This window comes from Festucalex cinctus, chromosome 19 (assembly GCF_051991245.1).
Source record: "Festucalex cinctus isolate MCC-2025b chromosome 19, RoL_Fcin_1.0, whole genome shotgun sequence".
Classification (NCBI taxonomy): Eukaryota; Metazoa; Chordata; class Actinopteri; order Syngnathiformes; family Syngnathidae; genus Festucalex; species Festucalex cinctus.
The window spans coordinates 18,362,473-18,378,891 of record NC_135429.1 but is presented as its reverse complement, the minus strand read 5'-3'; the positions used below and the strand labels follow the sequence as shown (position 1 = coordinate 18,378,891).

The following is a 16,419-nucleotide window of genomic DNA, read 5'->3' as shown; positions in this document are numbered from 1 at the left end:
CAGGAGAATTGGCCCGATTTTAGCCCCGAATTTCCCCTCCCGACAATCGTAAGGACGCGCCGAGACGCAAGCGATAATCTTCACAGATAATCCTGCCGTGTGTCTTGTCACCACACACAGCGCCTCCCGATATTGGCGCTCGGAAGGACCCCCGATTTGAAATCGGGCATATCCAACATGTTGGATTTTTTGGCCCGATTTCAGCAGATTGATAGTGACGTGCAGCCAATCAGAAAGCGAGCCAGCTAGGAAGCCGGTGGGGAATCCAAAATCAAAACAGTCATGACGCAGCAGAAAGTCCGTGCTCGCGCTATTACACTCTTTTGAGTTTTTTTTTTTATTATTATTATTTTTTTTAATACACGCACACACATTCTCCACAAATAAAACGTGCCGCCAGCACCGAGCCGAGAGCAAGCGATGTCTCGCCAGTGCCCATTTACACTCCTTTAAACAAGACCTTTTCTTTTTTATGCCGCTTTTTCGGCTGAAAACCAGGATCGACTCATGTTGACGACTCGGAAGCCACGTTTAATCTCGAGAGGTTTTGCGAGACTTCCCGTCACATTCTTGAATGAACTTGGCTCGTGTGGAGTGTGTTGATTGTGCAGTGTGGCCGCACACCATGCACGGTACGTTCAAAACTGGAACTACCGTGATTTTATCTCTTCACGTGTGGTGTCTGTCAAAGATTGGAAATCGGCCGACAATTTTAAAATCTTGCCGTGTGAACCAGGCTTTAGTTTCTATTTGCATTCAAGTGTAGGTTTGCTCCAAGATGTCAACAAAAGGAAGGCTTACTCATACAGAAGTCAGTGATAGTGAAGTTGAATTGGAGCAGGTTACCAGGCATGTAAGGGATATTCCTAGTGATGAAGACTTCCAAGAGCAGCCTGAAAAGAGTCAAGTCACTAACACTTCTGAAAAGAAGATAAGAAGAAGTCAAAGGTGCAGAACTCTGACAGAGAAAGGAAGAGGAATGCAAGAAGAGAAACTATTACAAGTCACAGAGCCATTGACGGATGATGAACTCCATCACATCATTGCTGAAGACCATAGTTATGCTGCAGATGTCCAGCGCATATATGATGAACTACGGCAAATCGAATTACCAGATCAGGAAACTTGCCGGAGAGTTGGTCTATGCATCCAAGTATCCAATTTCATCTCTCACAGGGCCACAAAACAACTAGATGGCCATACATTTGAAGAAGATGATGGATGGCCTGAAATAGGTTCTCTGTTCAACTCTAGTCTGTTCTCTCATGAACTCTGGCTCTAAGAGGTCATCACTACATACAAGTGGGTCAGCTGAAAGGCGACAAGAAGCTGCTGCTGAGGCCGCTGCAAGCCTCTTTTGTTTGTCTTGCCTCGAGAAGGGAGTTATAACATTTGTAAATTACATGTACATGACAAATTTGAAAACTAGGTGGGGTGAGCAATTTGTTTTTCCATATATTGGTGTGTTATCAATGGGGCTGTCAAAGTTAAAGCGTTAATAGGTTAATTAATCACGGAAAATTGTCGCATTAATCACGTATTAACGCAGATTAATCGCACTATTTTTTTTGACCGCACTTGAGCCTTGAACGTAAGGCTGCGCAGGTCAATGCACGACATTTCCTACGCCTGTTCCAAAATGAGCAGGGTGACTCCAGTTGGTGTGCTCAGTGGTACATTTCGCTTTAAAAAACACCCCGACGGGACTTTAGATAAAACAAAAGTAATTTGCGTTTAATTAATAATTGCTGAATTGCACCCAATTGATATGATGCTGTTACGTTTTGAGCAATACACACATGCATGCAATTGCGTACATGCATTTAATCAATGTTTGCAAATCACATTCAGATAATAAAATGCGTTAATATCAAAATATTACGGTATTTTGTATTTATTTTACATTACGCGAATATCCAAGTAATTTAGCTGATTAATCGTGATTAATCAAAATTAAAAAGTGTGATTAATTAGATTAAAAATGTTAATCGTTTGACAGCACTAGTTATCAATCATGTATATTGCACAGTACATTTACTCACATTTTGGATGCAAACACCGGGTACATCACCCAAATCATCTTCCAAACATGTCGCCTGTGTAACAGTTTCCTTCGACTCATACTCACTCCTTAAAGCCCCAGTGTGTAGCTCACGACCGCCATCTATCGGTCAAACAAGATAATGCAATGATTTTAAGCACACGAACTACGGCGTCTCAGAGAGACCCTACTTCAACAGCCTACCACCAATTTCACCGGAACAGAACGCAAACAACTTCTGGTATCCCTCGAGTGATGACGTAAGTGAATTGCATTTGTTAGACATACTGTACAGACCCCTAATATTTGTGATTTAGTCATTTAATTTCAGAATTAATATTTTTGTCGGCATTGTTAGGAAATACTGTACGTCAGCTAATGATAATGGCTATCTATGTTCATATTTGTTAGTGCAACTAAACTATGCAACAGAGAACACACAGTTATGTTATATGTTTTATAGACATGTGGACCATCTCAAAGAGGGCGAGGGAGACGAGGAAGAGAACGGGGAAGAGAACGCGGTGTCTCGTAACGTACAATTATGTCATCATGGAAAAATAATTCCATTCGAGCATGCATGTGAATGGCTCAAAACATACCTTTGCTTGGAATATGTGGTATTTAGATTACATCGTTTGCTGATATGTTTAGTATATCGTACAAAAATAATGGTGTTAACTGAACTACACACCTGCAACTCAGACTCGTAATTCCCCCCGTGTCTTGTTGCTACTAACCACTCAGAAAAGTGCTGCTTACAAAAACATTTGAAACCCTTTACTCAGATATCGATTTGTCACCATGTTGAACAATTTTACCTAATAAATATCACTAAGCAACTTAATTAGTTTTGATTGAAGATACAACAGCTTCCTTGTACTTCGATGTGCAGGAATTTACATGGCTTTCACAAATAGTCTTGCTCATGTAATAATGTACTTCATTGGCTCAGTGACTTTCAGTTCATTGTTTGGTACCTCATCTGACATACAATTGTTACCTTCTTGCAGAGACTCGTACAGGAAATGACCATGGAGGAACATGAAGATATCCAAGTCCAGCTGATAGACTGACACCAAGAAATACTTTTTGACACATTGCTGACACATCAGCACCACCATGATTTCCTGTACCTGGATCCCACATCAGCACCACCATGATTTCCTGTACCTGGATCCCAGACTGCAGCACCTTGGTGGACTTGTGGCAAATAAGTGACACTTTCCCAGATCCTTGAGGACAATACAAAGGTTTTTTTTTACCTGGCATATAATTAGTCCATGTCTGACACTTGTTGTTGTAGTTTGTATAACTTGTATATTGTTGTTGTGTGTTAATTTGTACATTTTGAATAACTAAAAAAATACTATTTCCTTTGGCGTCAACATGCAGTGTTCATTCGACACCTAACCTCTCACTATTTTACATGACCAGAAATGTAAAACATCAAAAGCCTGGAGAATTATTATAAATGCTTGCAATGACAAGGAATTCTTCATTGGCCAATGAATGTAAGGTACAGTACATGAAAATGAATGAATAAAATAAAGTAAAATAAAAGTCTACATGAAATGAACATATTAACTAAAAAAAAAAAAAAATGCTGTTATAATATAATGAGCGACATGAATTGCAGTTGATCCAGAAATTTACCAATACGCTGTGCATTTCAAAATATGGAAAATAGACATACAGGTTTGGGCCAAAGGTAGTGTTACAGAGCAGGTATGTGTTGTACACAGCTAAAATATCTGATTAACTCAATACCATGATGTTTTTTTGTGTGTGTGTGTGTGTGTGTGTGTGCTGACATTGTCCCCCATTAACATTGCAACATTCCTCAAACTCTCCCGAACACATAGTATGATCTGTAACACTACTTTTCGCCTACTCTATGATGTTATTGGGGCAAAATCAAGGAAGGCTTGTCCATTGATTGTGTGAACAGACTGCAGTAAAAATGAAGTCACTTCAATGTTTGCTGGTTTGATTAAGTTTGACATGCTCCTTGACTGCACAAGTACATGTTATGGAGTGAGGGCATGTTCCCACCAACGATGATATCATATTCTTCAAAGGCTTGCTGAGGAAAGTGAGGGAGGAGTCCCTCCATGGCTTCAGACACCTGGTCAGCAGGTCCTGTGTAAAACAAGTGGTGCTTGTACATGTGACCATTCCGTATTGCTTCACACAAAAAGTTCATGTAGTGTGCAATGCCGTCCATATGTAAATGACATACCAAGACGTCGGCTGACTTCAGTTTGTTGCAGCTCAGATATGGTAGGTGGAGATACTGGTGGTACAACACCGAAGCCTTCTGGGGTCCTCCATTCAAGTGTCCTCATTCGGGGCATTCCAATTTGGCTGCTGAGGAAAGTGAGGGAGGAGTCACTCCATGGCTTCAGACACCTGGTCAGCAGGTCCTGTGTAAAACAAGTGGTGCTTGTACATGTGACCATTCCGTATTGCTTCACACAAAAAGTTCATGTAGTGTGCAATGCCGTCCATATGTAAATGACATACCAAGACGTCGGCTGACTTCAGTTTGTTGCAGCTCAGATATGGTAGGTGGAGATACTGGTGGTACAACACCGAAGCCTTCTGGGGTCCTCCATTCAAGTGTCCTCATTCGGGGCATTCCAATTTGGCTGCTGACTCTCCCCTTGATATTTTTTTTTCTTGCAGGTCGGTGATGTATTTAAACGGTGCATGAATGCTTGTATACATCAGAATATGGTTCTGGAACCCCTCAAGTTTGGCTGTTGATCTAGTGTGACACAAACAAAAACAAAATTATAAAATAAAATAGAATAATTGATGATACTACTATATGTCACCAACTTTCCAACAAAGCCCCCAAAATAGAGGTAAGATCTTTAGTTTTTGGGCCCAAAACATTGTATTAGCTAGATAAAAGTAACTTGACTGCATACTGCATAGAATATGCAAAGGCTGCTTGCTTGTCGAATTTCCGTGGAAAACGTAGCAGCCTGTAAATTCTTGTGCACCCAATTACACAATGGACCAGTACACACTTGAGTGAGAGAGTTCAGACTCTAGCAGTGCTTACGGTACAGCCAGCATTTAAGTCCAGAAAGTTATTCCCTGCCGAAAATTAATTTCGAGAACACTATTTTCACCAACCACAACGAAAATAATTTTCAACTCCTCCACTAATACAGTATGCTTTAGATTCTCCATTGAAGTTATGGGCAAATATACCTCCGAAATCACAGTTACATTACATTACACAATAACTTGCGCATTTACTCTAAATATAACGTGCCAGCGGGAATCTTTTTTTTTTTCAAAGCAAGTAGCTACATAACGAAATCGTTCGAATGGTGCGGAGTTGCTAATCAACAGCTACAGTGATTGTAAAACAAAGGTACGAACATCGTATTAATTAGTACAGTGTATACTTTTTCTCTCGCTCTCAAAACGAAAACACAAATGTACTCTTACTTACCGGTCAAGTAGAAAGCAGTCGAAGGCACCGGCACGTCCCAAACCTAGTCTGTTCCTCATTTCTCTCCATCTGGCAAATGCGGCTACAATATAAACTCTTGTTTTGTCGCGCTGAAATAAAATAAATTCCCAAAGTAAGTGTGATGCTTGATAATGCTCTCTTCGGGGACCGGAAACTCTTCTTCTTCGTGGAAATGCGGTCGCCATACAAACCGGAAGTGCGTTCCAAAAACGCGTTAAGAAATGGAGCGCTGAAATTTGTGTTTGACGGCACCCGTAGCAGAAAGATGGCGGCGAAACATGGCGGACACTAGAAGCCGCGGCTCGGACATGTAAGATAATTTGCGATTTCTAGACTAACCGTTATATTTAAAAAAAGTACGTTTATGCGATACAACATATCTTTTTACATACTACTAACACAAACAATTGTTTTTTTTTTCCGAATGATTTATTGTTTCACCACTAGATGCCACTGTATAATACTGAGTGTACCTTTAAGCATCTCATCCACCATCTGAAACAAAGTTTGAACTGTTGTTAACTTGGGCATGATGCCTCAGATGCACAGCACAATACATAAATCAAAATAAAATGGACAACAAATGGAAATTTAGCAGTTCCTCATTTGACATTGGTACCTTTTCATTGACTGTATATTAATTGGCAGAAATAAGTGCTGTTAACTTTCTAGATTGTAGTTCTTACACCACATTATAGCCAAGTGACAGCTTCAGGGCCGGGAGCGGGTCAAACGAGTCTTCCTCGAAATGTGCGCTGTACAACACTGACGTTGGAGTCAGGTGTTCATTTATCTCTCGTCCGTTGTACTTGCTTTGTCCATTTTTCGCCAAGAGCTGCATCTTGAGGGAACCGAAAAAGGCTCACACCATCCTCCCTTCGATTACAACAAAATCGGGCCACGCAACGAGACGGCATTGTAGAAATTCAGTTGATGATAAAAACACATCAGTCGTAAGCTTGCAGCGGCAAAGCAAAGACACTGACTTCCGTTCTTCCGCTGACGTCATACCCGATTCGGCCGCTGGGAGCGCGCCAATGGCCGGATTTTGCGCGGGTAATTTAAAAATAAGGAAATACTATTTTAATATGTTTTGACTCGACGAGCCGCTCATTTTGTCGTGTATATTATATCGTTCAAAACAACATATTAAAAAATGTCCTGAGCTGTCCCATACACTTTAATTAGTGAGTCGTGCTTCTCAACGAGGAGTGGACGGCCAGAGAGCTCTACAATTAATAAGCTTAATTAGTGCGTCATACTTCTCAACGAGGCGTGCACGCGGCCAGCGAGTGCTTCCGTGTTCAGTGCGTGCCGTGAAGGCATCTTCCTGCGCCCTATCGCAAACAGCTAAAAGAGGCGTTTTCCATGCTATATGCAAATCTGTGGACGAGCTTTTGAGAATCAAAAAATGCATTGTCAAGCGTACCGGAAGGCTGATAGTACGTTCTTTGCACGTCGAGAAGTACCGGAACGCTCAAGGGCGATTTTTAGAAGTGTCGCAGCTCCGTACCGGCCCACTTAAAACACCGATTATTATTATTGTTAAAATACGCAGGATGGTGTCATCAACGTATGGCCTTCAATCAACAACCACAGAGGAATCAATCACCGAGGGATCCACTGACCAACAGCACTGATGAGCGTTGTGCTGCAGATGTCGATACTAACATGGAACGCACCAATTATGATGAGTAGTTGGCCTCCACTGATGCTGTTGCTTCTCAGCCTACTCCCCCCGCCGCAAATGCCAGAGAAGCTGTTCCTCCAACTCCAGCCCCCTCCGCTCCTTATGCTTCGTCTACTGCATCGCCGTTACACATCTGAGACACTTGTGTATTTATCATTTAGTCAATCTATTTTATTATTTATTCAAAATATTTTGCGTTTATATTCTTAGGTTTATTTACGTTTTTACAATTTCAGTCCGTACATGTTATTTAAATTACATCTTTAACTCATTTGTTCCCAAAAAACGTATAAATACGTACTATATTAAATGTTTTGTGTCCCAGAGATGTATTTATAAGTTTTCTATGCTAGAGCATACAGAAGGCTTTAATGCAGCCGCTCAACTGCAAAGAATGACTGAATAAATGGTAGTTATTACACAAACGACAGCAGGTGGCAGCAGAGTATAAGAGATCAACCAGGGCCATGTTGAAAAAAAGCTCTTTTACACACATTTCTAAATAGATTGGGAATGATGATGAAATTTAGCTATATTCTAATGCCAATTACTTCACAATGGAAACAGATAGAAATACTTTTTTTTTCCCCTAATGAAAGTAGACTCTAATCTTTTGGTAGGTTACATGTTTTTATAGCAATAGAACACAATATTGTGTGGGCCTTGCAAAATTAGTCCAAATCCAATAAAACAGTCGAGAGTGGAAGGGGATTGCTTCAGTCAAAATGGCTGGGAGTGAATGAGTTAATAATTTTCTTTCCAATGTTTGACGTCAACTAGGTAATTTCCAGCCAATCCTGTAGCGGGGCGTGTTTGTTCGGCGACCCCGATACAATTTTTTCTTTCTTTTTTTTTTTTTTATGATTTATTGAACCAACTGTCGCAAACTTACCATCAAGACAATCAAAACCACTGCAACAATGAAACATAAGAAAAAATATATATATATTAAAATGCCAGGGGAATACAACACTTAAAACAATAAATATATTAATGAAAATAAAATGTCACTTTTTATCCATATAATTCAAATTTCGCACATGCATTCAAAGTCCTTACAGCCAACGAGTGATTTTTGAATCCCAAATTTACATTTGTGTATGTAGAACTTTAATATAATTAACAAATTTAACACAAAAACATTTTTTTGTCACATTTACCACTCTTTACAAAATAACCAAAAACAACATGCTCATTAAACAAAACAAAATTTTCAATAACATTACTACAAATCTTACTAGATACTTCCAGTTTTTTTTTTTTGTTGTTTTTTTTTTTTAGTGAGCCCACAATACCAGAAAAGATGTGACACGGTCATTGTGGAGTATATTTCCCACTTATGTTGTACTATACTTTTATTTATACACAAGATTCTATCAATTTGGGGATGAAAAACTTGTTTTTCCCCCAGTCATTTCATTTCAATGATGTTACCTCAATCTAAGAATGTTTCAGGATGCAAACTGGTCAAGGAATGAATTAAATTGAGGTACTGTATTATACTTTGTTTTCCCTGCAGCCAGCATTGCAATTCTTTACTTGGATAAATGAACAAACTTGACACTTTAATTACTTGTAACTCAGTTTTTCACAATTATCCTCGTCTATGGCAGAAGTCGATGGGACATATGAAACGAACTTTATAATCTGTGCAGCGTCCACGCTTCTGGTCAGCATTTTTACAGATGAACCCAGTAGTTGTGTCCGCGCTGCAAAGAGGAAAGAAAATTTGCCACCATGATGAGAACAGTGAAAAGTATTAACACTTCAAACATGGGCAGTAATTGCGCTCAAGTAGCCTTCAGATCATTTCAGTGCACATTTTGTGAGTTAGGAAGCTCCAGATTGAAGTGCACATGTACTGCAACAAAAGATACAATGGAGCTTGCCAAATGTGTATTTGCACTGGATCTCGTACTTACAAAGCAATGACATCCCCCGTCGATGCCACAGTATTTCCAGCGACAGTTTGGACCTCAATGCCAAGTGGAAGTCTGCAGATTTCATTTGGTTTTTCAACGTAGAGATCCTTCAGTGTCTCAAAGTCTCCGGTGCCACTCGGGTCGTCGCGATCCAACCATGGAGTCCTGCACACTAAAAGTAACAGAGGACAAAACTGAATCAAAAAAACAAAATTATGTTTCAATGGGGGCATGCATTTGTTTTGTAAAGCCTACTTCTTTGTCTTATGGCTTTCAGCAGTTGTAACTGAATCATTGTACTTACTGGGTGGTGGGAGAATTGGTGGCTAAAAATGTATCATCTTCTTGGAATCAAAACTAAGTGAACCAATTAGGTGGGGGCAGTTTGTAGGAGAAACAAAGGAAAATGTAACCAGCATAATCCAATTTGAGTAAAACCCAACATGACACATTTTCCTTCCTCTAAAATAGTTTGACAGGTATTTACATTAAAAAAAAAATTAAAAAAATCATAGTCTGAAATACTGTTGTACATTATGCGCAAGATTACCTTCAGATTCACAGAATTCAAGCGGGCACAAGAAACGAACTTGATAATCTGCACAACGGCCATTGTGGGGCTGGTCTCGAATTTTACAAATAAAGCCGGTGAGAGTGTCAGATCTGTAGAGACAAATTGTAAATGGGGGAATTAAAAAGGTGAGGGAAGTCAAAAATAAAATCAGTATGTTGTATATGTGCCCCACTAGTCTAAACAAGTCACAACCGTTATTCACCAAATTGTCAACAGTTTCCGTCATTTCAAGCCAAGTTGTATTGTCAATCCATCATTGCTCAGCAAAACGAGTCTGTCAATGTTTCCGTTATTTGAAGCGAGTCAACAAAAATGGGAGTTCCGTCATTGACAAAAACCAAAATGTCCGACAATGCTTAGTTCAATTTCTCAACTTTTCCTGTCAGTCATTAACAAAAATGTTCACCCGCCACGGACAGAATGCAAATTGAATGAACTGAATGAAAATTGCATTTGTGTGATACAAGTTATGCAGCAAGGTCCAGTTTTTACTCCATCGCACAGGACGGCCATCTTGGCACCTGCTCGTGGCTCAGCTTCAGAAAACAGGCGAGCTGTGCAGTCATTGCTAGTGGACAGGAAGTGGCAAAATGGCCGCCCCCTCAGATGGGTGGATTTTGCAGATTAACTCCACAAATAGCAATACGTCAGACTGTTGTGTTTAGACTAGTGGTGCTGCATAGAACATATTGTGAAGAAAACCGTCAACATTGACCCAGCCAATCTTGTACTTACACATGAATCACGTCGCCTGTTGATCCAACACTGGCTCCAGATGTAGTTTTGACATCAATTTTTAGTGGATGATCACAGATTTTTGATGGGTTTTCTTTATGCAGGCTAGAAAGCGTTTCATAGTCGCCAGTCCCAGAGGGGTTGTCTCGATCAAACCATGGAGTCCAACATTCTGGAACAGTAATGAGTACGGAGCAAGGTTGAAAAATTAAGTAATCAATATTTGTTAAATTGAAATGCTTTGTTAAAAATATCTGACTTGTGATTAGCTAAACAAGCATTTGTTTTCACATGACAACCCTGTTCTTCAGAAAACCATGAACGATCACTCGAGATCAGCATTTTTACAGATAAACCCAAGAGTACTGTATTTTGCATAAGATTACCTTTTGGCTCGCAGAAATCAAGTGGGCACAAGAAACGAACCTTATAATCTGCACAATAACCACTGGGTGGTTGGTCACCATTTTTACAAATAAATCCTCTGTGTGCATCAGCTCTGGAGTGATAAATGGCAAAAATCAGTTTTTCAATAAAAGTATTTGAAGTCAATATTTGTTCATCTTGTACTTACACACGAATCGCATCACCAGTTGACCCAACAAAGGCTCCAGATTTCCTTTTGACCTCAATTTTAATTGGATGATCACAGATTTTTGATGGGTTTTCTTTATGCAGGCTAGAAAGTGTTTCATAGTCTCCAGTCCCAGAGGGGTCGTCACGATCAAACCATGGAGTCCAACATTCTTCAGGCATAAGTAGAAAGCAAAAGGTGATGGGATGAAAATATGAAATTAACTTATGAGCCATAGAAATGCTATACAGCATTCAACACTAATATGAATTTGATAAGATTCCTGCCCCCCAAAAAAAGAAAGAAATCGTGAGACATGTCTGTTATTTATTAGCTCAACTTCCTTTGGTTAGAAATGAACATTTGATTTGACATGATTGCCATTTACATACTGTATGAAACCAACTTAAAAGCATTATGTCAACTCTTCAACATTTTCAGATAAATACATAGGTGTACTTTATACAAAATTACCTTTGGCCTTGCAGAATTCAAACTGGCACAAAAAGCGAACTTTATAATCTGAACATTGTCCATTATTTGGCTGGTCACGATTTCTACAAACAAATCCTGCGCGTGGGTCCGACCTGCAGAGACAGTTAATCTCAGTGGGGAAAAACCAAAACCAGCATCACATCAAAAAACACGAGTTCATCTCATACTTACACATGAATCACGTCGCCTGTTGATCCAACACTGGCTCCAGATTTTGTTTTGACCTCAATTTTAATTGGATGGTCACAGATCTTCCCTGGGTTCTCTTTGTGCAGAGCGGAAAGCGTTTCATGGTCTCCAGTAGCAGAGGGGTCATCTCGATCAAACCATGGAGTCCAACATTCTGGAGCAACAAGCATTTCGAGAGTGGGACGTGTTACAGTCGGACCATTTTTCATAAGCATGTTGTCACTAAAACTTATTACTGTTAACTATCAGCTGTCTCAGATCAGGGAACATGTTCAAACTAGTTCAAAGTTGCACTTTTATGACAGTGACCACAACGTTGTACATGCCAAAAGTTTGCCATCTGAAAATGCCACTGCGATACATATTTGGCCGAACATGCCTAATCAAAACCTGCTGATGCATCTAGACCATGGGTTCCCAAATTTGGTCCTTAAGACTCATTTATGATTAGGGTCAGCACGCTTCTGCAAAGCAAGCTGATGAGCTGGGTTAGAGGAAAACGACATGCAAAAAAGGCTGGGTAGGTGATCTCGAGGACCGGACTTGGGCACCTGTGATCCAGGCTAACGGGACTCATTTAGAGCTGCAGTTTCATGTCTCAGAACAGCCAACTCAGGTTGACATTTTATTCGAGTTATACTAACAGGCTACAATTATGCATCAATCTAAAAATCTTACCATTGCTTTCTCCTCCATCTTGTATTTGATCATAAATAACTGAGCTACAATACACAATGTTTAAGGGGCAGAATGTTCGAGTGGAGGAGCCGTTTGGACGGTGGAACACTTCCACCAGTTCCCTGCTGTGACAAGAACGCACTCGGTAGCACCGGTGTTCCCGGCGTTCGCGATTAGCACAGCAGCATAATTGCTACAGCTCTCCGAGCAGTATCCTCTCTCAACCCCATGTGAGAGTCAAGAGCCGAATGGATGGCGTCTTGTCACTTGGAGTGACTCCAAGCCACTTGATCTTTTGATGTGAGGTGTACTGTATTTTATTTAGCAACTCCAAGAAAGTCTACATCGTCTTCTCTTTCCTTGCAGTGACGCACCGTCGGGTTAAAGTACGATCATGTGTTCGCTTGAGAACGGCATCACGGCGCATCCGGGAACTTAAACTAAAAGCATCCCATGTTGCGAAAAGGAGTCACTATAACACAAAATTTAGCAGTAATAAATTAAATTATACTGCATATATTTGTGGGAACTTGCGTCAAGGTGTATTTTACAATTTTTAAATATGCAGAAGATCGCAAGTGACTTCTTGTTTAAAGTTAGGTAGCTCTTAATATGAAAAGTACACATCGATCGTCGAAAGACACGTCATTTTACAATGCGCATCCTATTGAACTTAACAAAATAAAAGCATTTAGCGTTCCGCAAAGAAATACACTAACACAATTTCGCAGTAATGCATTAAATAATGAATATATTTCTTGGGACTAGTGTGTATTTTACAGGTTTTATGTGCATAATTTCACAAGTTACTTCATGCTAAAAATGAGTCAGTTCTTAATATGAAAAGAAAAATGCACTGAACTGTCACCATTGTCTCACAAATGCAATTATGCCATGTTATAGTGAAAGAAAAATGATCAACACAGATCAGTCACACTTGTTATGAAATTACTGTATCAATGACTAAAAAAATAAAACCATATTTAAATTAGGAAAAAATTGTACATTTTATTGAAAATTTAGATATAAATTGAGGTATAAAATGTGCGATTAATCGTCAGTTAATTATTGAAGTCATGCAATTAATTACGATTAAAAATTTTGAATCGACTGACACCTGTATTTGAAACCAATTCACAGCACATGGCAGACTGATGTCAACTACTGAATCACCAAATGAAGGATCAATGGGGTTGGGGCAGTTTGTAGGAGAAATATGGGAACAAGAAGGGGGAAAAAAAAATAGCTAATTGAAATTGAGGAAAACCTAACATGACACTGTTTTGAGATGGTTTCCTTACTCTAAACTGTTTTCTAGAAACGCATTAAAAAGAAAAAACCCTTAACTGTAGTGCATTATGTGTAAAGTTACCTTCAGGTTGACAGAATTCAAGAGGGCACAAGAAACGAACTTGATAATCTGCACAATAACCTTTGGGCTGGTCACTAATTTTACAAATGAATCCCCTGCGTGTGTCAGATCTGCAGAAACATCAAAGAAAAAGAATCTAAAGAAGGGGAGAGGGAAAAAAACATTTTGTCAACATTTGCATTACAGCTTGTACTTACACATGAATCATGTCGCCAGTTGATCCAACACTGGCTCCAGATTTTGTTTTGACTTCAATTTGAATTGGATGTTCACAGATTTTGCCTGGTCTCTCTTTGTGCAGATCGGAAAGCGTTTCATAGTCTCCAGTCCCAGAGGGGTCGTCTCGATCGAACCATGGAGTCCAACATTCTGATCACTCATTAGGAGGATTGCACATATTTTTAGGTCACAGTAAGCAGATATCAAATGATCAGTTTCCTGCTTAACGGCTTCTGTACAGCATCTTAATGCTGACAGCAGATCATGTAAACAGAGCTGCTTGTCGTACATTTACAGTTTGACAAATTTTGCCATTATGTAGTACAATACAAACACTGTACATTAGCAGTGTGAAATAATTGTTCCATGGCAATCCCATTTGCCAGTCAAGGAAAAAAAAATAAAGGATATTCTATACACATCAGATATTTATATTCCCTTTTGAGTGTTAAAGCTGTCCAATGAAGAGATTCTATGGAGTTAAATTGGGGCCAAAAGTTTTGTACTTGAAAAAATAAAACTTGAAACTGAAAATTGTTGTGTTGATCTTGAATTTCACAAAATATAAAAAGGTATTCAAAATAAAAATAAGCATGTGAAAAGTTTTTTCGTGTCGAAATTAATTTTGATTCACTTCGGTCCTGCCTTTGAATAAATTATTTATTTTCATTTTTTGCTTCCATATATATTTTGACATTTTAGGTCTTTTTTTTTTAGTTGCATGTTTTTTTCAAAAACAAAACTAAGATTCCTTTTAAGTTCCTCATACAGTACATGCACAAGAAAATGAGTAGCCTGCTTACCGTCACTGGTTGCTTGCACGCCATTTCCTAGAAAAATCGACACAAAGACATTCAGGTTCTTGTACTGTGTCAGAGCAGAAGCATTTTTCAGGTCAAGGATGCATTTCTTAAAAAAAAAAATGGATCTTACCAGTATGAAAGAGCACAAGCGTGATACCCAACTGTAGGAGGACATGTACTATTAGATATTTCAGAGTATCATGTTATGTTTCATTGCATTTCAAGTGCAAGGGAAATGCAAATCTATTCTTTGGAATAATATTTGTTTAAATTACAATTTTGTAAAGTAAACCAGATATTCTGATTAATATTGGGTTTGTGGAAATGTTAAACAGGTTAATTCATCCGTTTATCAATTTCAGGGCACTGCAATTACGTCCTCTACTGCCCTCTGCTGGCAAATGACAAAGCATGTGCAATGTGAGCCTGAGAGCAATTTGAATCTGCTTCATTTATTCATTTGTCATAGACGCAATATGAATTAGAAATTCGGGTTTAGACTAGTGGTTGCTAATACAAAATAATGCAAAGAAAATTTTTGCCTCAAGTTCCTTTAAAAAAAAAAGTTTAACTGTTCATACGTTACCAATTTGATCATTGGCTGTGTCATTTCTCCAGCAAGGGGGTTCCTTTTCCTTAAGAGAGAAAAGAGAGTTCAACAAGTCTTAACTCCAAGTGCACATTTTAGCGGTAGCCAAAACTACACAAGGAAACTCAAAATGCTTACAGTACAGAATGAAGCTGTAGATGTCAATGTTGGAAAAGTGTGGCCTTAAATATGCGACAGGGGGTGAATGAAACTCCAAAGAACAAGCCACTAAACATCTGCAAATTGTAGCCCTTTCTTAAGTTGAGAAAACCTCTCTAAGTTATCACAAAGTACGGCGAAACCAGGACAAAAGTATAATCCACTCGGGCTGTAACCTCTGTGATGTCGAAGAACTTCTGCATTGGACTGCCCTAGATCGAAGCCTTATATGCGTTTCTGACAGCAATAGGGTGGGGTAATGTACAAGGTACTTTCCAATCATATCATTGTAAGATATCACCCAAAAGTCCCCCCCCTCTGTGTCAGAAACATTCCTAATCAATCAGTCAATTCCTATCCATAGTTTTATGCATAGGAAACAATCAGCTATTGTTTTTGTTTTTTTTTAACTGCCTTATTACAATCAGCTATTGTTTGTTTTTTGTTTTTTTTAAACTGCTTTATTACAATCAGCTATTGTTGTTCCCTCCTTTTTTTACACCGTTGACGTCATCATTCTAAATATGGGGTATATGCCACGGAAGAGGCGGGACTTCCGACTTCTGTGAATTTTCACGAGTTTTGATTCCAGTTCCGGGTTGCGACGCATGTGCCGCGTTGCAATACTCGCATCCCCCACCCCTGCGCCCCTCAACCATGTGCTTGCGGCGATTTTGCGGGAGCGCGCAGTGTCTCAGCTCTCTGACGTGCTTCGGACAACTGACAGACACACGACAAACTTGCACCCGTCGATGGGAACACGCACCTGAGGGGCACAAAGTTGGAAGCACAAGTATTGGGACACAGCCCACATATCGTAAACCGGAACCGGAATCAAAGCTCATGTGCAAAAACAGTCCCGCCTCTTCCGTAGCATTTACCTCAT

The 16,419-nt window shown here is 39.5% G+C and overlaps 1 protein-coding gene and 1 long non-coding RNA gene across 2 annotated transcripts; both read right to left on the bottom strand.

The window, feature by feature from the left end:
* Nucleotides 1-4,058: 4,058 nt before the first annotated feature.
* LOC144007567 (uncharacterized) lies at nt 4,059-6,007 on the bottom strand. The gene is made up of 4 exons (XR_013280223.1): nt 5,514-6,007; nt 4,568-4,811; nt 4,284-4,467; nt 4,059-4,183 (listed from the first exon to the last, which is right to left on the bottom strand). It is a non-coding gene; the product is annotated as an uncharacterized LOC144007567 (long non-coding RNA).
* Nucleotides 6,008-8,337: 2,330 nt separating this feature from the next.
* On the bottom strand, nt 8,338-15,521 carry LOC144007480 (mucin-5AC-like). Its single transcript, XM_077507177.1, has 14 exons — nt 15,513-15,521; nt 15,372-15,420; nt 14,916-14,946; nt 14,786-14,812; nt 13,961-14,132; nt 13,764-13,873; nt 11,696-11,867; nt 11,504-11,616; nt 11,030-11,201; nt 10,842-10,954; nt 10,456-10,627; nt 9,697-9,809; nt 9,147-9,318; nt 8,338-8,933 (listed from the first exon to the last, which is right to left on the bottom strand). The coding sequence occupies exons 2-14, from the start codon at nt 15,393-15,395 to the stop codon at nt 8,819-8,821; spliced, it is 1,506 nt and encodes a 501-aa protein (XP_077363303.1). The 5' UTR covers nt 15,396-15,420; nt 15,513-15,521; the 3' UTR covers nt 8,338-8,818.
* Between the last annotated feature and the right edge of the window lie 898 nt (nt 15,522-16,419).

Excerpts from the sequence above, each read along its gene's own strand:
- LOC144007480 (XM_077507177.1), bottom strand. The coding sequence starts at position 15,395 with ATGACACAGCCAATGATCAAATTG. Across the intron at positions 14,947-15,371 it reads CACAGCCAATGATCAAATTG|TTGGGTATCACGCTTGTGCT; the intron begins GTAACGTATGAA and ends GTCCTCCTACAG. Across the intron at positions 10,628-10,841 it reads TGATTTCTGCGAGCCAAAAG|AATGTTGGACTCCATGGTTT; the intron begins GTAATCTTATGC and ends TTACTGTTCCAG.